Below are 27,279 nucleotides of genomic sequence, written 5' to 3' on the forward strand. Positions count from 1 at the left end.
TTATAAAAATATGTTTGGTGAAACTGAGTTTTAAATGTAAGTAAATGGACTTGGAATGAAACCATGAGAAAATTTTATTTGAATGAAATGCATAAGCAATGTGTAGGTTATGTAACATTTCCCTTTTGACTGGTGTGTGTGCATGTCTGTGCATGTGTATGTATGTTCTTAACTTTTAAAAAATATTTTATTTATTTATCTTTAGAGGGGAAAGGAAGGAGATAAGGAGAGAAATATCAATGTATGGTTGCCTCTCGTGAGTCCCCTGCTAGGAACTGGCCTGCAACCCAGGCATGTGCCCTGACTGGGAATCGAACCCCCATCCTCTGGTTCACAGGCCTGCGCTCAATCCACTGAGCTACACCAGCCAGGGCTGTTCTTAATTTTTAATGATGGAGTTGAGACTAGAGATTGTTTGACCAATGTTTCCTTTTAAGTGAAATATTACTTTACCTAATTTTGGAGTATACAATTGAATGGTGAATATTCCTATCATATTTTGCTTTAACTTTTTATTAATATAAGCTTTTATTTATAGACAATTTTGCAATTGGGTTTTTAGGAAATTTCTAAAACATTCTGGAATGAACTTTAAAATGTCCCAACTGAAGTCTATGTAGTATATAACCTGCACCTAATTGCAGAAACTTTGCTTTTGACCTAATTTATAGTTCCCTCCTTTACTTCCTCTCCCTACCTCTGTGTCTCCCCAACTTTTTGGAGACTTAAAAACCAAACAGAGCACTTAAATATCGACGACGATAATATTGTTGTTGTTGACGAGGATGGTGGTGGCTAACACATGTTCACTGCTTTCCCTGAGCCAGACACTGCTCTGAGGGCTCACAGAGAGCACCTAGCATAGTCCTTAGGGAAAAATGCTATGAACATACGGCTTGTCAAACCAAGGGGAGAAGCCATCTCAGACAGCATGTGTTAAAGAATTTGGGAAAATGTGCAAACATGATGGAGTCCTGAAGTGCTGCCATTTGAATTTTATAAAGGAAAGGCCCCAGAGTTTAGGGAAGCAAGTCCGGTTCCTGACAGTAATGACAGTAATAACAACAGAGCCCAGAGGAGAGCTCAAGTCCGTCCTAGCTCATCAAGGACTGTTTCTTCATCTCACCCAGAATTAGGCTGAAGTTAAGCTTTTCTCTAGACTGTGAGAAAATGTTTTTCAATTAACTATTGCTATGTAACTAACACCCTGGCTTCAATAGTAACCCCAGATTATGCAACTTGGACAGGGTTCTGTAGGGACAGCTTGCTCCATGTAGTGTCAGCTGGGGTGACTCTTGTACTCATCTGGGACCTTGACTGGGCCAGAATTTCCGAGATGACTGCACTTCCAAGGCTGGCACGACACTGGGCAGCTGAAAAGGCTGGGAGGTTGGCTCTCCTGTCCAACAGACTGGCCAGGGTTTCAAAAGGATGAGAACGGATGCTCTTCTCTCCAGGGCTTATACTCTTTTTTTTTTTTTTTTGATTTATATACTTTAAAACCAACTCTAGTTGATTTTTTTTTGATTTATATACTTTCTGCATTGGCTCTTAGGTTAGGTTATCTTTTTATTGTCTCTCTTAAAAAGGCTCTTTGTTGACTTCTGGTCAAGATGGCAGCATAGGCAGACATGGCTTGCCTCTTTGCACAGCCATGTCAAAATTACAACTAAAACATAGAACAACCATCACTCAGAAACATCAGAAATTGAAGTGAATGGAAGTCTGACAACTATGAAGTCAAGGGGAATGGAAGTTTGACAATTATGGAATTAAAGAAACCACATTCATCCAGACTGGTAGGAGGTGTGCAGATGCATAATGGGCTGGTCCTATACCCACATGGATAAAAATTTTGGAGGGGTATCTCAGGAGTGAGGAGACCCAGATCAACACCAGTCCCCCCAGCCAAGGATTCCAGTGCCAGGTGGATAAGTCCTCACAAATTCTGGCTGCAAAAACCAGTGGGGATTGAGTCAGTGGAAGAAACTTCTAGAGTCCCAAGCAGTTCCTCTTAAAGAACCCACACATGGACTCACTTACTCAGATTTACTCCCTTTGAGCTCCAGCACCCGGGTAGCAGCTTGAAAGGCACCAGTGATATACAGGAAGGAACTGAAGTGTCTGGCATCAAGGTGAGCAGATGCCATTGTCCCTTTGTTAAACCCTACCCCAACAGAGCTGGTAAGCTTATGTCATATCTGAGACTCCATCAACCTGGATAACACTGTTTGATTCATGGTGGAGATTCCCAGAGACTTAGACCCACCCAACTGGTAGGCCCACCAAGCTACTTTTCCATAGAAATGGCTGGTTTGGGCTCATGAATCCTCAACTCTCAAACAAGCAAGAGCTGGCTTCAGTGAGCCCTAGTGGCAGCTAGATTAGAGTTACAGCTTGGCTTTGCCTGGGAACCTCCAAGCCTGGCACAAGTAGCAGCCATCTCAGATTGCTTTACAGCTTAGGCAGGTCCCCAGGCAAAACATAGGTAGGGACTTACTTTGGCCTGTACCACCCAGGAAACCCCAGGGCCAGCCACTCAGTGGACAGCTATAGACCACATTGGAGCACCACTACCCTGTACCTACGTAGCTGATCCTCGAAGAGCAGAGGTTGGTGGTCAATAGTCACAGCCAGTCCTTGCAGCTGATAGGCCTGGGTAAATTCCTCCCATTTATCTGCCAACAGCAACCAAAGCTCAACTACAAGAGAAAGATGTACTCGACCTACACAAAGGCTGTATCTTGAGTAACCAGCTTGGGTAATAGGGGAGGCTGTACCATTGGGCCCTAAAGGACGCCTACTATATAGGCCACACTACCAAGACACAGAGTCAAAGCAGCTCTACCTAATACACAGAAACAAACACAGGGAGGATGCCAAAATGAGGAGAGAAAGAAACATGGCCCAGATGAAAGGACAGATCAAAACTTCAGGAAAAGAGCTAAATGAAATGGAGATAAGCAATCTATCAGATGCAGAATTCAAAACACTGGTTATAAGAATGCTCAAGGAACTTGGTGAGGACCTCGGCAGCATAAAAAAGACCCAGTCAGAAATGAAGAATATACTAATTGAAATAAAGAACAATTTACAGGGAAATAATAGTAGAATAGATGAAGCCAAGAATCAAATCAATTATTTTGAATATAAAGAAACAAAAAACAATCATGTGGAACAACAGGAAAAAGAATCCAAAAGAGAGGATTGTAGAAACAGCCTCTGGGAAAAATTCAAGAGATCCAACTTTCACATCATAAAGGTGTTAGAAGGAGAGGAGAAAGAGTAGAAAATTGGAAATCTATCTGAAAAAAATGGTGAAAGAAAACGTCCCACTTCCGCCAAGATGGAGGCATAGGTGGAAACACTGTGCCTTCTCCCACAACCAAGTTTGAATACAACAAAGGTTTGGAGAAACAAAGACACAACCAAAAGACAGAAAATTGAATTATACGGAAGTCCGACTACATCTAACCGTTCAACGGGGACGGTAAGNTGGGTGCAAAGAGGCCAACTCCAAGACAGATCATAAATAATAGGCCAAAGGTTGAAGATAAAGACTCTTTTAAAAGCAGCAAGAGAAAAGAAGTTAGTTACCAGATGGTTGCCATATGGGAGGGGTAGGAGGAGAATGGGTGAAGAGGTGAGGGAATTAAGAAGTATAAATGGGTGGGAGGAAAATGGAGACAACTGTACTTGAACAACAATATTTTTATTGTTTAGAAATTAAACAATAATTTAAATTATGATAAAGAAAATAATTTCTTTATTTTTAGAAATTAAAAAAAAGAAGTACAAGTAGGCAGTTACAGAATAGCCATGGAGACGTAAAATACAGTATAGGAAGTGGAGTAGCCAAAGAACTTATACACATGACTGATGGACATGAACAATGGTTGAGGGGATTGCCTGAGGGAGTGGGGGATACTGGGTGAAGGGGACAAAGGGTGGAAAGTCAGGACATCTCTAATAACATAATCAATAAAATATAATTAAAAACAAATAAAAAGCTCTTTATTATTAATAAATAAAAAGGCTCTTTGTTGCTTCCACCTGAATTTTCATTTACTTATTCTATTCACTAAAAAAAAAAACCCACAATAATTCAACATCCAGTAGTGAAAAAGCTAAACATTTTGCCCTCAAGGGGCTTATACTCTGCATAGGAGGTAAATGCTAAACAAGTTTGTAAGGAAATAAAATAATTTCTGGCTGTGATTGGTGCTAGGGAGGAAACAAACAAGGGTGTCATTGGACAATAACCCTGCTGAGATAGGTGGAAAGAGAAACCTGCTCTGAGGAGGTGAAATTTAAGCTTGGCCCTGATAAATGAGGATGGCCTCACTTTGAAAGGCCTAGAGAAACAGGGTCCCAGGAAAAATAAATCGGTTGTGCAAAGGCCCTGAGGTGAGGAAGGGTAGTGTGGCTGGAGCCTGGGGGCAATAAGAGTGTGGGTAAAAGAGGAGGAGCACTTTAGATGATGCAAGACCAAGAGGTCGTTACAGGGTACCTGGTTTTTGTTTGATAGATAACCCGTGGAGGTTTTAGGTAGAACGTGACATGTTTTAGATTTTGGTAGAGGTCACTTTGACTGCCGTGAACAAAGACAGCGAGCTTAGTCATCTTCCCCTTAACCTCCAGATAGCATCAAGATTAGTGACTGGAAGTGTTGTAAATAACAGATCTTAGAGATAGTGCTCCGAAATGTCTCTTGAAAACATGTTAAGTCAGATACTTTTTGGCAGAGTCTGCTCTCAGGTCAGTAGGTTCATTTCTTCGATATCCCAGAGTACCTACCTTGTAGCAGTTTCATGAGTATTTATCGAGACAATATATTCAAAGTGCTTAAGCGGGGGTGCCATTTACTTGGCACCTGCCATATGTCCCCTGTATGTATCCCAGCAGCCCCAAGACTCAGCCTCTCAGAGGTGAAGCTGTGTCTGTTCTTTGACTTTGAGTGTGACTTTGCTCAGGGCTCTCTCTCTCTGCCTGTCTTCTAGATCCTGCCCTCATTGCCTTCTACTTTTTTTTTTCTTCTTCAAGGTCTGTTCTTTTTTTCTTCCCTTTTCTAATTCTTCCTTTTCTTTATACCCTTGGTCCTTATTCTCAGTACTTCTCCCTTATGTGCCCTAAAGATATTGAGGCATATTTTTCCCATATATGTCTCTCTGTGAAAGATAATGGGCAATTTCAAATACTTACTATTGTTTTTAATACTTCCATTCCCTGATTATGCCCATTCCATGGTTACTCACCTATGAATCTCTGGAAGTTACGTAGTCATGGGGTCAACAGAGCCCAGAAAATGAAGCCAAAAACCAACTGCCTCTAGCAGACCAGCCTGGACACATTATATTTATATTAGCATTGTAAATTGTGTGCACTTTACTTTCTAGGTTGTTAATGAGTGGAAATAATACTGGTTGCAAAGATGTCCTGAGAATTAACAGATGGGTAGTCTATTTAAGGGTAAGATTAGAAATGTGTATATATAAACTGACTGGTTTTATAATGCAGTAGTTTTTTTTCAGTATTTATAGCTCCACTGCCAGCGGAGTGAACTGCAGATAATAATAAAACGACTTCTGTTTCCAGTATTGGAGAGTATCTGATACAGCTATTGCGACTTCTGTCCTTTGCAGGTTGAAGTTGATCCTATCACTACATTCCCTCTGAAGGGCCTGACCCCCCTCACCAAGTACACTGTTGCCATCTCCTCCCTGTACGAGGAAGGGCAGTCAGAGCCTCTGACTGGCGTGTTTACCACAGGTAAGCAAGCCTTATTATGATGTGAAAAGTTTCTGAGAGTAACTATATAGAAACCATGCAATGGACCAGCTTCTTGCCCTGGCTGGGTGGTTTAGTAGGTTGGGGCATTGTTCTGTACGCTGAAAGGTTCAAGATTCAATTCCTGGTCCAGGAACATACCTGGGTTGCGTGTTTGATCTCAGGTGAGAGCACGTATGGGAGGGAAGCAAATGATGTTTCTCACATTGGTATTTCCTTCTCTCTCTCTCTCCCCATTTCCTCTGTCTCTAAAATATCAGTAAACATATCCTCAGGTAAGGATTAAAAAAAAAAAGAAATGGAGTAGCTTCTTCAATTGTGATTTTAAAGAGATTGCATTCTAATTTTTGTTTATTTTATATTATTACTAACAAATAATTTTATATTATTACTAACAAATTATTATTACTAATAATAATTTATTATTATTACTAATAATAACAAATTATTATTATTGCTAATAATAATTTTATATTATTACTAACAATCAGGTAATTAGGCTGCATAATGGCTAATTAATTTCTATCAAAGGAAGCAAAAGAGACCATTGAAATTCAAAAGGTCTCAATTAAAAGAAAGTGTACATTGTTCTGTTCCTAATCTCATATTGTTTTTCTTTTGTTCTATCAATGAAGAGTTGTACAACTTTCTTGTATTCCTAGGTGTGTATATTATACAGAACCTCCAAAACTGTTGATATCCAAAAGTTTTTGACCTACTATTGAGAAATAATATTCACCGCAATAAGTTCAGTCATTTCATGAAATCTCCCAAGGGCTACCTCCAGTTGAAATTCTCATGGGGTCTGGACAAAGTTCTAAAAATCTCCGATTTCAAATAATAAAAATCAGTGATTGACAAATCATCCGGGGTGTAGTTGGATGTGATGCCTTCTGCTGTAATCTCAGAAATGTGTAAGCAGTGAAATAATGGAACGCCAGATAAATTGTATTTCACTTCTGATGGCCGCCATATGTATAGGGTGAAGCTTCTTCTCCAGGACTGAACTTATTCCTAGAGAAAGCTGTAGGCATGAAGGTGAATGAAGCCATGGGAATACAGTCAATGTATTACGATGTCTGCATGTGGTGCCCGGCGATGCTGCAGGTGTTGGTGGGAACAGTGTGAAGTATTGCAGTGTATGGGTGTCTAACTGTGCCTGAAGCTGGTACAAAATAAGGTTGAAGGTAGACCATAATAGACAGATTTAAAGAAAAAGAAAGTGCATAAAGCTAAAAGGGACATTTCTCAGACTTCCAGGGCACCATTTCACTGATTTCCTCAAAGTACTAGGAAAAATATTATTTTTGTACAATGGTGAATGTGGAACTCCTATTTTTTGTAGTTAATGAAAAGAGTCAAGTCAAGAACTGATGTTTTCTGGAAATGACTGGAACACTGTGCAGTCTGCTCTGTCCCAAGTCTTCCCAGCTTACACTGTAGGTGAATGCTGCAAACAGAAATGTCGGGAAGGTCGCATTGGGCGCATTGGGCCGATTGGTGCTGACCTTGGGAGTCCCCTCCCAAAGCGAGGAATAGCTCAGAGGGCGCCTTCTCTTCCCGTGGCCCCAGGAGTGGTGGCTTTCTTGCCTTTTCAATTTCCTCACAGCGTCTCTTTCCTTGGCTCTCAGAGGAAGTACCAGCTCAGCAATACTTGGAAATTGATGAGGTGACAACAGATGGCTTCAGGGTGACCTGGCATCCCCTCTCGGCAGATGAAGGGCAGCACAAGCTGATGTGGATCCCAGTCTATGGTGGGAAGACCGAGGAAGTGAGTCGTGGGAAATGGGCTGAATATTGATCTGGAGCGTTTGGTTGGGGAGAGAAGACCCCCTGCTGCGTTTGAGTTGGTCTTCCCTTTAGAATAGATGGAGAATCCCAGAAGTAACTACTATAGAGCACGGCATGGAGTTTTATCAGTGTCAGACCAAATGACCTGACATGCATTTCTGCACGTGCTTTAGTTACATATTTTATGTCTTTTCAGATTCTTTGACTTTCCCAAATGGCATCTAATAAAACTTCAAAATGCCATTTTTGCGATTTTCATAGTTTATGTGTTGAGGGAATCTAAAGGAATAAGGCCTCTGATTAGACTTTAAATTGAGTTCGATGACTCTAGAGTCTTGTATGCTTAGTTATTTCTTATTTACACCTGGGGCAACGTTTTTCCTTTTCATTATTTTCTCTTAGTGTTCTCCTCTGTTATTCAAATAAACCCAGCCACTAAACACTAAGTGTTTTCCAGGTTATCCTAAAAGAGGACCAAGACTCCCATGTGATTAAGGGCCTGGATCCCGGCACCGAGTATGAAGTTTCACTGTTGGCTGTTCTGGACGATGGCAGCGAGAGTGAGGTGGTGACTGCTGTCGGGACCACACGTGAGTCTTCGTCTGGCCGAGGTGGACAGATATCACCAACTCCCACCACCCGACACCCTCTGCACCCCACCAGGTTCCCTGCCCTTCGGCCTTATCTGGGGCCACAGAAGCTTTGATTTCTCTTTGTCCCCCAGAATTCTTCACATATTTTCACCTTTAATGAAACCAATATGTGAAGCATCATTGCATCTTAGGTTGTGACCACCATAAGGCTAAGAGTATATCTCTCTTTTTCACCATGATCTCTCCAGCAGTTAGCACAGGACTTGGCATGTTTTAACTGTGTAATGAATACTTGCTGCATGGATGGAGGAATGGATGAATGTAATAATTATAAATGAATAAATGAGCAAACCAATAAGCCCAGGGGAAACAGGTCTCCTAAGAGTTCATGGAATTTCCCAAGTTGATCTTGGTTCCAAGAATCATGTACAAAACTCACTTGCTGATTCATTCATCCCTTCATTCTTTAAATATGAGGTATTAAACACATATTAGATTTTCTTTCATTGAGTTCCCAGGAATAAATTCTGAAGGAGAAAATTGCATCCAGAAGGTTTATTTAAGCGTTGAGTTGGGAGATGCATTTGTAAGAAAGGAAGACTGGCCGGATGGGACATAGAAGTTAAAGTCTTTAGCTAATTCTGTTAGGAGTTCTAGACCTGGAATGACCCTTTTGAGTCGTCCCAAACTGAGTCAAAGAGGCCAGGCCTTTGTGTCCTTGCATCCCCGTGTCATTGGAGGGAGGCCATCCCCCGCCAGAGACTATGACCTCAGGCAAGGTGGTTCCCAGAGCTCAGAGCCACTGAGGCCAGGGCTCCAGAAGCCGGGGGATGAGCGTGTTGACACGGGAATGGGAACTTGGTGGAGCACCACACAGCTGCTCCATCCCTTGGTTGGCCAGGTTGGATGCACGAAATAGAAGGTGCTCATCTATTGTCCCCTCAGTGGCCGTGTTTGGCAGCCCTTCCACAACCTGATCTACAGCAGTTTCCTGGCAGTGTCATGGTGCTGCCTGGTTTCAACGTAACGGGGAGGTTTCACAACTTTATAGATGTGATTCAAATATTTAAACGAAGGTCGGTGTCTGTGATTAAGCATTTCAGCTTCTTTGAGTTTCAGTTTCCTCATCTGCAGAACAGGTACAATGTCTGCCTTACGTACAGCTCACTTCTTCCTACTTCTACTTCTTTGCTTTTGCAAACATTACTACTTGGCTTGGGTCACTCATGAGATTATAGCCAGGTAGTGGCTAAAGCTGGTGTCCTCACCGTGACTTCCTAATTCATAGGGCTGATGCCTGGTCTGGGAGGACTGGATCAGCGGGGGGCGGGAGCAGCTGTCCGTGTGTCTAAGGAGACTCCTCACATGAGCCCTCTGGCATGGCTGCTTTTTGTGTTGGCTCTAAAGGATTGAGATAAAAAAACACTGAACTATCAGTGTCTCGTTGTTATTGTCCCATAGTCAAGATGGTTGTGAGAAACAAGTGAGATAATACAGGTGACATTTTCTTTGATAACTATGAAGTACTATTCACAAATAGATAGAGTTATCATTAAAGACTTTTTAAATATTACATGTATTTTTCAGTTGATGGTGTTTGGACAGAGCCAGCTACGACCATAGTTCCTACCAGACCTGTAACGTCAGGTAAGGACAAATCAAAGCCTATTTACTCATAAGAAAAGTTTGATTTAACCAAAGTTATGTTATCCCAGTTTTATTTGTTTTTTTATTATTAATTAGGAACAGGGTATGCCAATTCAAATTTCACGCCTCTCAGGATCTCGCACCCTCTTCTTACCCCTAAATACCAGTAGGTCCTCTGCCTACTCATCTCACTGTTACAGCTCTCTACGTTTTCCATCTTTGTTTTGGGTTCCCATTTAATCTTTCAGAGGATGTTAACATAGCACACCCCAGAGTTTCTGTCCTCTTCTTGATCTCAGTGACTCCTCCTATTGCTCTCTGTTGGGAATTATTCATTTTATGGTTTCCTTGAATTTTTGTGGGTTGCTAAGATCTGTATGGTCTATTGGTCTTCCTATAACAGTTGCTTTCTCTCTCAGCTTAACTTTTTCCTCCATTATAAGATACCTTCCAGCTAGCTGTCAGAGTCAACTAGATAAAACACAAGTTTAATGATATCATTTATTTCCCTACCTAAAGTCCCTCTGTGGGTGTCTGGACTTTTCACCATTCATTCATTCATTCATTCATTCATTAGCTCATTCACCGATTCTTTCATTTTTCCATTAATCTTTATTGATCTTTTTTTTCTTCCCCCAAATCTCTTTATCATAACACCCAAGATCCTGGTTGGGTTCTGCCTCTCTTCCTGGTCTCCAGGCATGTTTTTCATGCTTTCCCATTTCCCCCTGCCATCTAGACGTCCTACCCCTGAGGGTGAGATGTTTTGCCTCTTCTTCCTAGTACCAGGTACCTTCCCCCAATTGTGCCTGGTAAATGTCACCCTCCTGCCACTTCTGTGATACTTTCACTATTTTTGTCAGATGTTAATCACTGTCTATCTCAAAGGTATAACACATTCTGACAAACAGGAAAAGCTCAGTGAATGTTGGCTGAATAAATGAATGAAGAAAAGAAATACTAAGTAGAGATGGACAGAATGAAAGAAAGTCGGCACAAAAAGGAGAAGAAAAGTGGGACAAATAAGGGTGCAGACACCTTGGTAGAAGAGAAGGAATGTGTCAGAGAATGTAGGTGAAGGAATTTGAACAGATGTTAGCGGACAAATAACCTCCATGTGGGCTGAATGAATAGAGGCAGCCATGGCAGGGGTTTGTGTCTGAGGGAGACGTGTTAGCAGAAATGGGAGAACAGGTGAATGGGCACGTCAGATGCTGGTGCCCACCCTGAAGCTGACTACATCGGTCCCTCATGTCTGCTTCTCCAACAGAGGACTAGTGTGACGTTTTCATGAGCATGCTCCCTTCATGAGTGGGCTCCCCCTGGGGTCTCCCAGTCCGAGGGCTTCTCCCCAGTTCCTTTTACTCGTGTGTATCCAGAGCTGGTGGTTTTGAGGTGTCGATGGTCTCCCCTCATCAGCATCTCTTAAATCCATTTTTATCTGCTACCAGTAGGTATCATGGCTCCCCATTAGCTGTGAAAGCTAAGTTGTTCTTCTCGTGGGTCTATATTAGAGAAATACAGTAAATGGTCTTGTTGCCATGTCCACGGATCGTCTCTGCAGCTCGTGTGGAATACAATGGGTTTAAAATTCTTTAATCCTTGGTTGTGTTTGTTCCAGTTTTCCAGACAGGAATCCGAAACCTGGTTGTAGATGAGGAAACTGCTTCTAGCCTGCGGGTAAAATGGGACCTTTCAGACAGCAGCGTGCGGCAGTTCAGGGTGACCTACCTGACTGCTCAAGGGGACCCCGAGGAAGAAGTGGTAGGAACGGTCTGTATAAATACAGCTGACTAGAAACTCTGAGCTTTCTTCACTAACAGAGCTAACGGTGCTCTCCCCAGAGACTGGTGCAAGCTCTCTCTTGTGCTGCTTTCTCTGTGACACTACCATCTCTGGACACTAATGTTTTCATTTAACCCAAACTTAAATACTGTTTTCTCGACTGTGCTATCTCCCAAGCTTGCTCCGCACACAGCCGGCTTCAAATGGACGAAGCCTCTGAACTGCACTTCTCCTGTTGTTTCTGCCACCTTGGCAGTGTCTTAGGGCACCAACACTACGTATATATTCAACTTTGTGACCTTAGGAATCTGATGACCTTTTAAGCAAAGCATACATGAATGATCTTCTTTATGTAGGTGAAGTGGTGCTAATAAAACACCATCTGGTAACAAATAGTTATATTTTTCATTGACATCAACTCATTTTGGGTAGATAAATAGTCGTTTTTAATTTATTCTTAACCATGGGTATCTCTCCCTCAGGGGATTTAGATTTTTATGTGTTGAGTTTTACGTTATATTATCTGTATTTGTTTTTCTATATTGGAAACCTGGGTGCATTCTTGATCATGGCCTTCCCATGTTTGTTTCTTTTTTAAAAAAATATTTTACTTATTTATTTTTTAGAGAGAGGGGAAGGGAAGGAGAAAGAGTGGGAAAGAAACATCAATGTGTGGTTGTCTCTCATGTGTCCCCTAATGGGGACCTGGCCTGCAACTCAGGCATGTGCCCTGACTGGGAATCAAACCAGCGACCCTTTGCTTCACAGGCCCGTGCTCAATCCACTGAGCTACACCAGCCAGGGCTGTTTGTTTCTTTTTTAATTTACACTGCATCACTCCTTTTAATCTAGAACCTGAAAATTGTTTCTTAGATATGCTTTTTATCAGACTGGATAACTCTAGTTTGCATCCGAAAGATATTTTTCCTTTTCTTTGTCATAAAACATGCTTTATTTAGCCTCATAACTTGCATTTCTTGTCAGTGCCTTGTGTTTGAACCATTTTAGGAAAGAGTTTTCCAAATTCATTATTGCTCAAGAGTAACATAATTATCCTTCCTTTCTCTTCCTTACTTACAGATCCCTTGATGAAAATTTATTTTTATTTATGTGTTTATCTAAAAAATTACTTGAGTGCCAAATTCTTTCAGGAAACACTTTCTCTCAGGCCAATGGAGGAAGCATTACAGAACACAGTGGTCATTCACATCTACTGTGAACGGCCAGAACGTCCATGAAATTGGCCTGGGGGTACCTTTGGGCAGTTAATGAACACTTAAACAAAACAGAGTGAATTACAAATGGACTCAGACCGTAGATTTCAAATGACTCGTGATTGAAAAATTTCAAAAAATTTCAAACTACAGCTATAATTGGGATGTTTTCTTTTCCCCTGTTAGGGTCCACAGGTTTCAATTCAGTTCCTAAAAATGAGACCCATAAAAACTTCCCAGAATGAGAATTTCGTTTTTCAGTTTTTGTTTCTACTCTTTCCAAGAAACACATTAAGCTTCTTGCTGAATTATTCTTGCTAATTTGGAAAGAGTAACAATTTAATCTCATGTATGCACTTGTGGGCTATGCCAGGTAGAATAATAATAATATTTTCTTTGGGTTGTCCCTAGATGATTTTCCCTTTGGTAGTTCCTTTCACTTCACAGTGTTTATTTCCAAACACTTGGACAACCTGGATGAAGGGCAGAAGGATCAAACGCTTTCAAGCACATGTTCCCCAGTTAAACAGACCTGTAATAAAAATGAAACATATTGATAAATTTGGTCATGATTAAATGCCGTGCAGAAGTGTTTTCACTATACAGAAGGAAACACATTGGAATCCTTTGACTATCAAGCACATTCAGTGAATTCCGATTGAACTGGAGTTGTGCACACTTACTTTACAGGTGAATACTTCAGGGACTCAACTGAGGATTAATTGGGAATTTATATCTCCCTGTTTTATGAAGTATCACTGCTGTATAAATGTAGTGTATTGTTATTGGAGGTGGAAAATGTGTGCATCTAGATTGAAATGATAAAACAAAACAGGACAGACAGCTGCAGACCTATAGCAAAATCCAAAGGCATTGAGCTCCCACACACTGAGGAATTATCTTAATGATACATGGCAGAGAAAGAAAGGTGGCTAAACTATATTCCAAAAGTGATAAAGGCAATGTTTCTGGGTGTGAGAAATGCTTCTTACCATCTTTCTAAATTTTCCTTAACTGCAAAAGCTGCTTAAATGTACTCCAGGAAATGACAAAATAGAGCATTGAAGTTGGAGAACAGTGTATGTATATAAAATTGTCAACCAGCCCTGGCTGGTGTAGCTCAGTGGATTGAGCCACGGGCCTGGGAACCACACGATCGCGGTTCGATTCCCAGTCAGGGCACATGCCTGGGTTGCAGGCCAGTTCCCAGCAGGGGACTCATGAGAGGCAACCATACGTTGATATTTCTCTCCTTCTCTCCCTCCCTTCCCCTCTAAAGATAAATGAATAAAATCTTTAAAAAAATTTTCCACCAAAGTCAAGCATACACATGCATGCACACATACACACCTAACAAAGGGAATTAAATTTGCTTTTCCAGTTGAGAGGACATTTTTATGTATTTTCTAAGCATAATCAGGTCTACCAGATGTTTCCAGGAAAAAGTCTCTGAATTTTCAGGCAGTAAAGACACCTGTCAAATAGTTCACACGGATTGACTTTTAACTCTGCTCTGAGATATGGAGGTGCCAAGTGTTTGGAAATAAACATAATCGCATTGCCCTGAGTTTTTTTTTTGTCAGGGTAGTGAGTCTCACAGTTCTTTGTCTGTGAAAGGCTAATCAGTATTCCAGACTTTTCTAGTCCGTGGGTGTCAAAATCCATAACTGTGACCTGAATTCTGACTTGCAAGAAATGTTCTGGAGCAGGGATGTTCAGGGTGTGGCTCAGTCCCCTACAAGATTAGTTCAGAGATTAAAATTAAGCTTTACAAACACGCATAGCAATTCAATATTGCAGCATCCAACATCATGTTTCTAGCAATTTTGTTTTATTGTTTTATTGTAACTGTACAAAGATTGGTCCTCATCGGCCTGGAATGAATACAATAGCACCAGCTCCACCTTGCCCATCACCACAGAGAGTGAGAATCACTGACCAGGTGTGGAAATGTAGGGAATTCCCTTTCTCATCATAGGATCCAGGCTTCATGGAAGAGCTCTGGCCAGGTGTGAAGTATTTCTGGTGAGAATTAAAACCACGAAGCTCACTGGTTAGATATGCATCTCACTTACCTGTGAGCTTCTTTTATAGAATTGTTTTATAAATGAACCCAGCCTCTGCTATGATCTCTAGCATCTGTTTGTGGTAGGTGCTCATCTTTACCTTGCTTTGTGCGAACAAGCAGAGGCCAAGCAGAAAAAACTCCACGTACCCTAGAGGAGATTTGCATTTTATTCTTGCGAATAAATACCATTCGGGTGAAAAGGTTCACACAGTGCAATCGTGTGGAGTAGGGGTGGTGGTTAAAACAAGGCTCAGACCACATATGCAGGATGTCAACAAGGCCTCCTTAACTCCATAGCTGTGTGGACCTCAGTTTCCCCATCTGTAGAATGAGTGTAATGATACTACTGCCAACCTCAAAGGATTGTTGGTGAAGATGAAGCAAAGCACTATATTGGACTACAGGGAATAGCACGTGGCACATAATAATTGATGAGTAAATGATAGCTGTTATCATAAACCATAGCAACTACTTCCAGGAAAGCTAAATGCGTCCTCCCAAATGGTCTCACTGCTTTGCAATATGACACAGTCGAAATCTGATTGGTTCGGGGGGCATGTGTTTCTCGTTTTGAGAGAGGCCCTTATTTAACAATCATCACCATGGGTGGTTTGCTAAACAAACTGCTTGGAATGAAAGCCCAGGCTCTGTGAGCCAGAGGGGTTCTATTTAAAAGAAACACCACGAAGAAAGCTACATTGATGAGGTAATAATACAAGTCAGAACCACCATAGGGTCCTTCCTTTACGTGTCCTTGATGGTAGGGTTCTCCAGCTCATTCTAGAATAAGGCACGTCTCCTTTTTCAAAATCTCCCTTCCAGGACCATGTCAGTCCAGCCCTGTATATTTCAAGGTCCTTTTTCTAAGAGGAGCAACTTCTATTAACCCAATGTAAAATCACCTAATTCAGGCTTCCTTTTTAATATATATTTTTAAAAAATGTTGTTTTAAAGTTGAGCAATATCTTAGCAACAGCTGCCTTTGGGTTCAACTGGAGGCTTTCTAGGGCTTATTCCATGATTTATAGAGTCCTTCTCTCATCCAGAAGTAGACGGCATAGCCCCTTGCCTGCTGGCATCTGCACTGACAAGCTGCTCCAGCTGTCCCGGTCTTGTGACTGCCTTAAATGAGTTTGGGTCAGTTCTTACATCCCAGTGTTTTTTCCAGCCGTGATTAAGTTCCTTAAATGGCTCAAGATGTGTCAGCATCCAACTGCTGGAGCACAGGCAGAAAGGTTTGTGGTTTTTGCATTGAGAACATGTGGCTTCCCTGGTCTGCATATTCTTCCTCGGATGCCAGGATTTGTGCTGCCGGGCCCCGAGGTGCGGACGGTGACGCTTGCAAGGGGTCAACCCCATGGTTGCCTTTCATTTTTTGCAGCCCTTGAAACAGAGTGACCGGGATTTCAGAATGGGGAAAACATCTCATTTTAGAAATTAAAAAGCTGCAACGTTTTTTACTGTTACTGGTCACTATGTTTCGATCTGGAAAACTTAGATCGAATGTGTGGTTCTGTTGTTCTTGGCTAACACCCATTCTTTTCTAAAACGCTGAGATTAGATTATCCCTGAAATGGTAAAGAATAGAAGGCTAAATTTCGGGGAGGATACTGAAGTAAAATCAGACAGGATAGGCAGGCCAGGTTCTGGAATGAACCCTCTGAAGCTATGAACACCTGCTTTCCAAGTGGATAATTGCTGTCTCCTTTGGATGCTTTACAAATGCTCAAAAGATGTGAGAGAAGACCATTCCTCAGAGCCAAAGAGCTTCCCATTTAAACTTTCTGCATTAGTGATTATATACTAAGAGTTACTGAGGGGAATTTCGGAGAGAAATGCTTTTGCATGGATGCTTTTGGTTTTTTTCTCTGCACTTTCCAAACTCATCTTGCTTCTGATCAAAAGTGCCCACGGTCCTGCTCCTTGTGACCAGTGGGAACAGAGGTCTCACTGAGCCCATGGACCTCTGCTTTTCTGTGCAGGTCATGGTGCCTGGAAGCCAGAACAACGTCCTTCTGAAGTCTCTGCTTTCCAATACTGAGTACAAAGTCACGGTGACTCCCGTCTATGATGATGGAGAGGGCGTCAGTGTCTCTGCGCCTGGGAAGACCTGTGAGTGAAACTTTCTCCCTGTGGGTACTAGCTGACTAGTCAATTAAAGATGCCTGCCCCTGGTAATTTATCCCAAATAACACGGAAGTCCTGTGGTGCAAAGAGCATGGGAGATTGGGAGGCAGAAAGTCTGGGTTTGAATTCTATCTTTATACATTCAAACTGTGTGACTTTGGGCAAGCTGCTTACCTGCTGTGGGCTTCAGTTTTCTTGTCTGTAAAAGCAAAGACTTAAAAACAAATATGTCTTATTCCTTGAGCACCTAATTCATCACAAGCTCTGTTGATTCTCTAAAATGCATTCTACACGCCTGTGCACTTTTTCTTCCTCTAACTGCTCTCCAGTCCAAGCCACACCTCTCTCACTAAAGTGAGTGCCCAAGGCCTATGGTGTCTTTATGAGTCTCCCCTTGGGTCCTTTGTTCTCCTGGAAGCAGCCAGAGGGGCTTTCCAAACATAAATAATCTCCTGTCCTGCCTGTTTGAAGCCTCCTAATGGCTTTCCTTTGTACTCCTGTTCTTCCCAAGGCCTTTCGAGGCCCTACTGACCTGCCAATCCCTTTAATCCCTACTCCTAAAGACAAGGTCCCAGCCACACCTCTTCATTAAAACTTTTAAGCTCGCTTCTGCCAGAAGCCCTTGCACTAACCATTCCTTCCAGGCAGAATATCCTTTCCCAGGTATTTGCATTTCTGGCTTCCTCTTGTCAGTTTGGTCTCAGCTCAATGTCATCTCCTCAGATTCTTCTGACGATCGATGGGAAGCAGCTCCCGTGTTCTGTGACATCACCCTGCTGTTTTGTTTTATTTCACGCATGTCATGGCACTATTTTCTTGTTCACTCATGTATTTGATCCCTGTCTGTCTCCCATCCCTGGGAGGCAGCATCACGAGAGCCCAGGACCTCACCTGTATATTCATCTCTGCAGGCCAACCTCCTCCAGCACCGAGGAGTCCTCACAACGTGTTTGTTTAGATGAGTTGGCCGTGATGAGCAAGCGAGTAGCACACATGAAAACCCTTGGCCAAAGCACTGCAGGGTCTTAGTTGTCTTTGTTATGTGTGGTTTTCTGTACTTGCTTGAAGCTTACCCCAGAACCTAGTGACTGAAAATACAACTGTTTTATTATATTGTATGATTTTGTGGGTCAGAAAATTAGGCAGAGCTTGCTGGGAAATCCTTCTGTTTCCAACAGTATTGACTGTGCCACCTGTTAGCTGGACGGGTGTGGAGTATCCAAGACAATTTCACCCACATGCCTGGCAACTTGGTGGGGACGCCTGGAAGTCTGGACTCAGCAAGTCCCTCTGTCTCCATGTAGCCTCAGAGCCGTTCCCTGTGGTCTTTCCAGCACGATAGTCATAGTTCTTGGGTGGTGACTCAGGACTGTAAGAGCAAGTGTTCTAAGAGGCAGAAAGTGGCAACTATCAGGATAGTTAAGGTCTATGCCTGGAACTAGTCCAGTGTCACTTTTGCTGTAGTCTGTAGGTCAAGGGGGTCACAGAACCTACCACGGCCCAACCCCAGATTCAAAGAGAGGGTTATAGCCTCCACCACTCAGTGGGAAGAGAGTCAGAAACACCACACCCATCTTTGATCTTCCACAATTACCCAAAGGTTAAGTGTGATTTGGTGCAGAATGGTGGCAGGGGGTGAATTCTGTACCTGGGCTAAGTATGGATTCTTCAAGTAAGTGCACAAGTCATTACAACTCAGTAGCTGCAGCCCAAAGTCCCGACTCTGCTCAGCTGAGCAAATGGGTGTTAGCACTTTATTTGACAGTGCTGTCCCCTCTCTCTCCTCCCCAGGCCTGTGCTATAAATGCTTCCACCCAGACCCCTACCAGGCCTGCGCAGTTTGCTAATGATCTCCCAGGGTACTGTGAACTCAAAGAGCTGCTAGGGTTATCCACTCAGGGAAGAGAGAAGGCAGGGGAAGAGCAGAGCAGTGGGAGAGCTCCCAGCTCTTCTTGTATTTCACTCATACATGGACATCTTAACTTGATCTTGACTTTGACCAACGCATTGGAATTTCTAGCGTATTTTGGTATTTTGCTGCCAAGTAAATACTTGGAAACCACAGGCTTAAATAGCAACTAAAAAAGAAAATCAAATAGTATTCACCTAACATTTATGGAGTACCTACTATGTGTTTTAAATATATCATTCCTGTCTATCTTAAGTCCAGCTTGTTAAAAAATGCATGGAAGGATGGTTAAAAATAACATTAGTAAATTCTGCTGTTCTGAGTTGATTTCAAACTGGGTTATGTAATACCCTGATGTCTCATAGTTACCGTAAACCCCTTCACAGCGGGGAGACCGGGAGGGGCGGGAGGAGGTCGGGGAGGCAAAAGATCTCCCTCTAACTGCCAATGCCCTGGGCTCAAAGATCTATTTTTAACATCCTGATATTAGAACTTAGCTCATTTGTGAAGGGTTTCATGTTGAACACATGCACATACTCACACAAATGAATCTTATTTAAAGACGATTACTGTAGACGCTATGGCTTCAATGTCATTACAGAAAGAGCATTGCATGTAGCGGGAGCCACAGAGTAAAATGAGTGCAGAGTGTTGGTGGGTGGCCCGCACGTTTTAAGCAGTGGTGAGCGCAGCAAATTCCATCCCCTACAAAATGACAGGGATGTTGTCCATCAACATGCGTAATAGCTTACAAAGGTCCTCCACAGAAAATGGCTTTAGTAAATGGCTTTGATAAAAAGTTGATAAACGCTAACATAAAATTTAAGCAATAAAGGCAATATGAAGATGGAGGCAAAAAAACAATCATCAGAATCCTACCTTTGCGAATGTCTGTCATTCCCCTAGTGTGACCCCCCTTGATATTGAGCAACACACAGACTTTGGTGGTGGAACAGACTAATGTGTAGAGAGGCATTTCAATAAACAATATTCAGCTCAATTTTCCTTAAAATTAACTGAAGAAAAAGAAACCCAATGACATTTAGTGAACGGCTGATCTTTAAAACAAAGCATTTCAAGCGCACAATTATTTTCTATGTCTTTAATATTTAGAACAGCGTGGGCTTTCAGAGGTAACTGTGTTTTTACTGTAAGGGTTGTTAACTCTGTGGGAAGGTGTCTTTGGATTTGTTAACAGTGTGGTAGGTTGTAGAGACAGAAACACAAGAAATCCAGTTTGTCCCTTTCTTCCCTGCTCAGTGCCACCCTCGGGTCCCCAGAACTTACGGGTCTCAGAAGAATGGTACAACAGTTTGCGTATTACATGGGATCCCCCATCATCCCCTGTAAAGGGCTACAGGATTGTCTATAAACCTGTTAGTGGTAAGTATGCTTTAAATATACTGTTAGCATCTAAAATGTCTCAAGACAAGTTAGTTCATCTCTGTCTCCATCGGAGATGTCGCTGTTGCCTCTGTAACACTTCTCAGCCCTTTCCATGTTCCCTTATCCTGGTGGATACAGCTGAAATACCTCGCCTCCAATTCCTCCACACACACACATCTCCATGAACTACGGCAGCGAAGTAGCAAGAATACACCCTGGGTGCACTCGTCTGCTCAAGATGCGTTCCTTGGGAGTCCATTACAACTTTTTTCCTTTCTTTTTTTTAGTCCTGAAGCATGTGTTAATTGGCAAAACAGCCTTGCTCCATATGTGGTCTGGCCCATTTTATAGCCATTGATCAGAGCTTCTGAGAGTAAATAGCTTTGTTTTAGGCCAGTGGTTCTCTACTGGTGCGATTCCGTGGCCCAGGAGCAATGCCTTTGATTGTCACCATATGGGGCAGGGAGTTGTTGTTGGCACCCAGCAGGCACTGTTAGGCATCGTACAAGTCACAGTACCTCTTCCCTGCTGCTCCAGAATAGAGAATTATCCAGCCCAAGATGTCAACAGTGCTGAGCTTGAGAAATCCTATTCACATTCAAGGGGAAGAACTGTGTGTGGGCATTGGCAGCGAGAGTTTGAGGCATGGGAAAAACACTATTGAAATAATACATCAATACAGAAATGTATAAGTATATGGTTGGAAGAGAAATTCTGCAGTAAACAATGAGTATTTTAAAAATCCGTCACTAACAGCCCTGAAAGAATGAGCACATGTGGGAAGAAGCAGAAGGTAAATAAATTTGTGTAGGACTCAGCAAGGAGTCTCTTTAATGCTAAATCAAAGACTCCATTGAGTTGAAACAGAGGCGAAAATATAAAGGCCCTAAGAAGCCAGCCGGGCAAGGGCCTTGGAGTAAGAGTGTCACCTGTCAGTCCTGGCCCAGAAGCTCACTTGCTTAGAGCATCGTCCCAATAGGCCAAGGTTGGGGGTTTGATTCCTGGTCAGGGCGTATATAAGAATCAACCAATAAACGCATAAATAAGTAGAACAGTAAATCAATATTCCTCTCTTGCTCTCTCTCTCCCCCTAATTGTCTATCTCTAAAATCAATAAATAAAAATTTCGAAAAAAGTGTCGCCTCCTCTAAAAAATTACGAGAGGAGTGGCTGTAACTAACAGTGGTACTGCACACACTGTCCCCCTCATGATGAGTAAGGTGAGGCATGGTGTCCATGATAGATTTTGCTGCTTCTGCCACCTGCACTCCTCCTGGGGACACACTGGTGCCTGGGAAGGGGCACTAGAAGAGGACTTCAGTTTGGCAAGTGTCCCAGTGCCTCTGACAACATAGCAGCTCCATTGTGAAGGCCTCACATATGGTGCATAATGGATTGTGAGGTGGACTAGATTTTTTGAGTAAGCGCTAAGGAATGAACTATATTTGAGAAAAGGACAAGACCCCTGGTGTGGTCATCAGGTATGCAAATCTTAGAGCTAAACAGGGCTGGAGTCGCTCCGTGGTAGAATCCTGGGCAACTGGAAAACAATTGGATCAGCACTGTTCACCTCAGGAGTGTTCCACTCTTTTTCATATTCCGTTGTAACTGAAATATACTCTCTCCTTTCAGTTGCTGGCCCAACCCTGGAAACATTTGTGGCAGCTAACATTAACACCATTCTGATCACGAACCTTCTCAGCGACATGGACTACAATGTGAAGATCTTTGCCTCCCAGGCCTCAGGCTTCAGTGACGCCCTGACAGGCGTGGTGAAAACATGTAAGGCCGATGTCCTGGTGCCTTAGCACCCCCCCTCCCCCCTTGTGGTTTGGCCGCTATTTTCACTGTAACTCAACTCCTCCTTCAACTGGGCACTTGCTCTTTCTTTTCCTCAGCGTTGCCCTTTCTGGATGGCGTCTCATGGAAAGGAAGGTGTGTTCCTTACTCGGGGCTCTAGTTCAGAGTCCTGGTTGGCAGGCAGAATGTCAGAGCCTGGCGTTCAACTGGACTTGACGGTGGCGGATAGGATTTCCCTCTGGAAACTCTTTGTTGGCATTTTTCAAATTAGGTGAAATTTTCCAACCAGCCTGTAGCCTGACACAGCCAAACCAGTCAAAGTTGAACCAGTGGGGAGAGAATGCCTTTTCTTCACTCCCTCCTTACACACACACACACACACACATACTCTCACACACACACACCATGCTTGAAAGATGCACACACCAGCCTAAGGACTCCCTTCTCCACCTTCTAAGGGTTTCCATGCTGTCTGCACACCATCTGGGCCTTCTCACAGGCATATACGACTCCCAGACACCCGTGGCTTAATGCAGGGTTTCCGCACTCCAGCACGATTGTTCCATATTCCTGATGTTTGTTATACTTCCACGCCATCTGTTTGATATTTTTCTTTAAACCGACTCACAGTTTCTTTACCTAAATGCTTTCCAAACCCACATAATGACTCTCAACAGAAGGCCAGCAGTTTTAATATACATTAAAGATAACACAGAAAAGTCCACAATAGAGGTGGTTTGGCTGTGAGCCAATAAAAACCATCCTGTGTGCATGCCCCACCCTCAGGAGTGACGGTCGTGGTATACTCAAACGTAGGAGCCTTAAACTGGTCCTTGTTAGCTATGGCCCTGAGCACAGAACTTAACCTGAGCCCAAGTGTTCTCCACGCTGAAATGAAGGTCATGGTTATCCTATACAAGCTGACTGTCAGGGTTGAGTAGATAATGTATGAAAAGCATCTACTATGTGGCAAATGTCCAGCTAATTATTCCCATTATTATTATTGTACTTTGTGCACGAGGCTCATATCTCATACCCGCCTCTGATGAAATACTTAATCTAATAAATGGACTTAGGCAAGAATTGGGGTATGTATTTCACCAGACCTCAAGCCACTCATATGTGGCCACCCATTTTTACACAGAGACAGCTCTTTTATCAGAAGAGGCTTCCTGAATTCTCTTTAATGGGGTATCTCCAAATCTTATAGGCTAGATACAGAATCACTTTAATCTCAGAAGACATAGTCTCTGTCTTCGGTTGATCTAGGAAGTCTCTGGTCTGGGGTCCTGATCTCATACTTGGCTCTTTAAATGCTACTGTTCTGGGCACGACCTTCATTTCCAAGTGATTTCCTTTTGTGCTCCTATAGCAGGCCTACAGTTCCTCCTTAGAAACGCCTTAGACTCCCCTGAGTGTTCTCCCAACCTCTACCTCTTCTCTTCTTCAGCTTATCTTCATTTTCCTCTTCAGACTACCCTTTCTGTCGGTGCCATGTCTTTCTGCCTCTACAGTTTTTTATTGGTCTCTCTTCTCCTTACTCTTTTTTGTCTCTTTTTGTCCACCTTTGTCTGCTTCCCTCTTCCTTCTGTTCCATCTCTCTCCTCTCCTGCAATAACGATGTTGAGTATTCCAAAAATAGATATTAAAGGACTAGAAGTATTAAATGGTTTATCTTCTATCCTCAAAATAAAAATTAGATCAGCTTATTATGTGTTTTTGTTCCCTTCTCTCCAGCAAAATAAAACTCCATACAATGGCAACTAAATTAATTTCAGATGTTTTTAAATTTAGTGTAGTTACATAAATCCTTATTGATTTTGTTTCTTGGGGGATGAGAGGGGATGTTTAATCAGGCTTAGGAAAATAGGTCTTCATTCTCTGACCTAACAAAAGAAACAATGTAAAGATGTAAGTTGCAATTAGACAAGTTTATTTTTATCATCTTGAAAATAATTTTAAACTTCTAAACATTTTATGAGTTAGCAAAGAGAGAAGAAGAAGTAAGAAAAAACAACACAGAGAAGAATCAGAGATTACTAGAGAAAGCAAATATTAATTTTTTTCTGCTTGGGTTAAATGATAAATATTGCATGTTTATACTTCTATTGTCTTGGAGAAACAATATTTTTACTGCTTCCTGAAATAACTTTTTGGTGAATCACTTTTGAATATCACAGTATTCTCAGATTCATAGGAATCTATGGATTTGTTTTTAAATAATTTTTGTGACCTGTGTTAAATCTTCTATTTGAAATTTTTGAAAAGTTGGTGCATTCTCGCTCCATCATGTTTTAAAGGCCAGTCCTTGTGAAACCGCTCTCCTTTGAGTAAGGAGAGCAGTCGTCCACTTTGTTCCTCATTTATTTAATCCTCACTACCTTTCCCTGGTTGATAAGTACCAATTGTGCTTAATTTTTTATTAAAGTGTATAATATATAAATTTTTTAATGTCTAGGAATAAGTAAATAAAGAGGGAAGATTAAAAGTCACCCATACTTTCACCATCCATTACATCCAGTCTTTTTCCTTTGAATATATGTATCTTCTCTCTTGTGTACAAATATGACAGACCACCAGGGGTGTCTGACTTTTGGCATCTCTGGGCCACACTGGAAGAGAGTTGTCTCGGGCCACACCTCAATACATTGTGACACATAATCACAAAAAATTCTCTTAATGTTTTAAGTACATTTACAATTTTGTGTCAGGCCACATTCATAGCCATCCTGAGCTGCCTATAGCCCACAGGCCACAGGTTGGACACCTGGATATAATACATAATGTTTTGCAACTGCTTTTTTTATGTCATAAAATAGTTATTTCAGTGACCAAATGTATTGAGTTGATGGATAGCTTTCCACCTCTCACTCAGAAGTTTGAATTAGAATTTTATCATGCTAAAGTTCGTTTCAGATTCGGGGACATTTGTGTGACGTAGTTCTGTTTCTGTTTCCTTGCAGTGTTTTTGGGTGTGACCAATCTTCAAGCAGACCAGATTGAAATGACCAGCTTGTGTGCTCACTGGCAGGTGCAGCGTCACGCCACTGCCTACAGGATAGTCATAGAATCCGTCCAGGGTGAGTGCATGTCCTCACGTTTGTTTTTGTCCAGGACTTGAGTACTTAGTTCTGTGCAAGTCACTATGGACACCATACACATGACATTAGACAAGAGCCCTGTCGTTGAAGAGGCAATATTGTGTTATGGATCATGCCGGATATGGAATCACAATGGCTGGTTAAGCCAACTACTGAATCTTTCCAACCTCCACTTTCTCATCTGTTAATGGGTGGAACCATAGTGCTGCTCTGGTCATGTTCTGTGAGATTAGGCTGAGATAAATCTGTATAAAGAACTTTCAACAGTGTTCTGCACATATGAAGCACCTGAGAAATGTTAGCTACTCTTGGAAGTGGGACTCGAATAGCCAGGACTCACATGCATTAAAGTTAGATACTCAATGGGGATCTAGGTTTGACCTGAATGTTTTTCTTAGTGATTTGGTTCACTTTGGGGGATAACTGGTGGTTAACGAACTCTCATTCAGGAGATGGCGTCCATGTTGCCCAGAGCAGGGTCTTCAGCGTTGCTCAAGTACTTCTACAACTTGGGAGTTTGTTTCAAAGTTGAAACACTAAAAAATGTCTGCTTATTTTCTTTGAAATGTCAGGAACAACACCAAAAAAATTGATTGCCAAAAAGTGAGGTTCTATAAAGAAACTGTAAATTCTCTTCCACATTGTCATCATCGTTAAGATTCAGAAGATAAGATCAAATAATGGAAATTACTTTTATCAGATTTGTATTGTTAGTAGAAAAGATATGTCTCCTTGTGTGAGGGGGCTATAGGAGACACTGGAAAATCCCCAATGATTTCTAAAAGTATTTTAAGCTAATAAAATTGTTAAAATGTTTCTTGCTGGGAAACTGATTATGGTGTCCCCATGTTAAAAAAGCAGAAGGCGCTAATTTTGGTGGGTCTGGATAAGACTGGGTTCAGTAGCCTATATCCCCAGCTGTAACTACATGCAAAACTCAGAAATCCTACTTTTGATGTAATCCTGGAAGTGTAAAGCACGGTTTTATGAGCACAGAGGGCTGAGAGCATTTGGGAATATGCTGAGAATATGAGAATGGAGTAAGAGCACCATAAGAAGAGATTCTGCCTACCCCGGCCACGCAGTGCCTCAACAGACGTGTTAAGTATTAATTCCTTGATTCCCTGTGTGTGATTCTGCAGGGCTAAAATTCAGGGAGTGGATTTAATCTAGAATGAACATTGAGAAAGAGAAAGTCAGGACAAATCACAAAGACTTTGTGGTTGTATTTAATATAATTAATGGGTTGCTTAAGTAGAAGTAGATGAAATATATGCAACTATTAGAGAAACCATTATAAAATCGTAAGTTGTATTTCATGTATCTTTAAATGAAGAATTAACATTTAGTAGTATTTTTTTTAGCTTTAAAAAAATAGTATGAAAATCACACTTCCAAATGACCTCAAATGCTATTATCTTTTTATAACATTTGAGAAGTTGTCATGAAAGGACATTGTCTTTCATAAAAATTATAATTATATAGATTGATATAAATTTGTAGAAAAACTGGCATATCAGTGGAATTGGCAAAATTCTTAGTATTTTAACTAAATGCTTTAGTTTAGCATATTTGAAAAATAACATTGGGATTCTTATCAGAGGATACAATTGATGTGTCTGATAACATTAATCTGGTAATCCAAACCTCAGTAAGCTCTTTCTGTAGCCAAGAGCTTTGCTAACAAAACAAAACAAACAAACAAAAAAAGGTCCATATCTCCTTCTTATATTCAAGTTAAGTCATGTTGTGTGCCAGTATAACTTTTAGGCTGCCAGAAACCTCTTTAACAGAGGCACAATGTCTCAATTAGACAAGAGTGAAAAAAGTATTTGTTTTTCATCAACACCTTTAGCTGAGAGATTTATGAACCCAATCAGCCCACACCTCATTTACCCAGTTGTCTAACTGAATGCTATGAGCCAACTGGACAGCCACAGGCTCTAACTGACAGCCCCGCAAAGGACTGTTGGGGTGAGTGAGTGAATGCGGAGATAGTGGTGAGGAATATGTTTAACTATTTGAACTTAGACAGTTTAGGTCAAAGAATAGTCTCTCTACTTTGCACTGA

General features: G+C 41.7%; 1 protein-coding gene across 3 annotated transcripts in view; it reads left to right on the forward strand.

The window, feature by feature from the left end:
- Positions 1 to 27,279, forward strand: part of COL14A1 (collagen type XIV alpha 1 chain) — a 196,983-nt gene that overhangs the window by 76,853 nt on the left and 92,851 nt on the right. For 2 of the 3 annotated variants that reach the window (XM_037048457.1, XM_037048454.1), the window contains exons 15-23: positions 5,643 to 5,769; positions 7,419 to 7,558; positions 8,036 to 8,168; positions 9,759 to 9,818; positions 11,440 to 11,591; positions 16,868 to 16,997; positions 20,182 to 20,304; positions 21,940 to 22,089; positions 25,071 to 25,187. In XM_037048457.1, the coding sequence (XP_036904352.1) occupies positions 5,643 to 5,769; positions 7,419 to 7,558; positions 8,036 to 8,168; positions 9,759 to 9,818; positions 11,440 to 11,591; positions 16,868 to 16,997; positions 20,182 to 20,304; positions 21,940 to 22,089; positions 25,071 to 25,187 (1,132 nt within the window). The remainder of the gene's footprint in view (positions 1 to 5,642; positions 5,770 to 7,418; positions 7,559 to 8,035; positions 8,169 to 9,758; positions 9,819 to 11,439; positions 11,592 to 16,867; positions 16,998 to 20,181; positions 20,305 to 21,939; positions 22,090 to 25,070; positions 25,188 to 27,279) is intronic. The other variant, XM_037048455.1, reaches the window with a different exon arrangement.

Source organism: Sturnira hondurensis, unplaced genomic scaffold, assembly GCF_014824575.4.
Source record: "Sturnira hondurensis isolate 20B ecotype Veracruz unplaced genomic scaffold, ASM1482457v3 Scaffold0006413, whole genome shotgun sequence".
Taxonomy (NCBI): Eukaryota; Metazoa; Chordata; class Mammalia; order Chiroptera; family Phyllostomidae; genus Sturnira; species Sturnira hondurensis.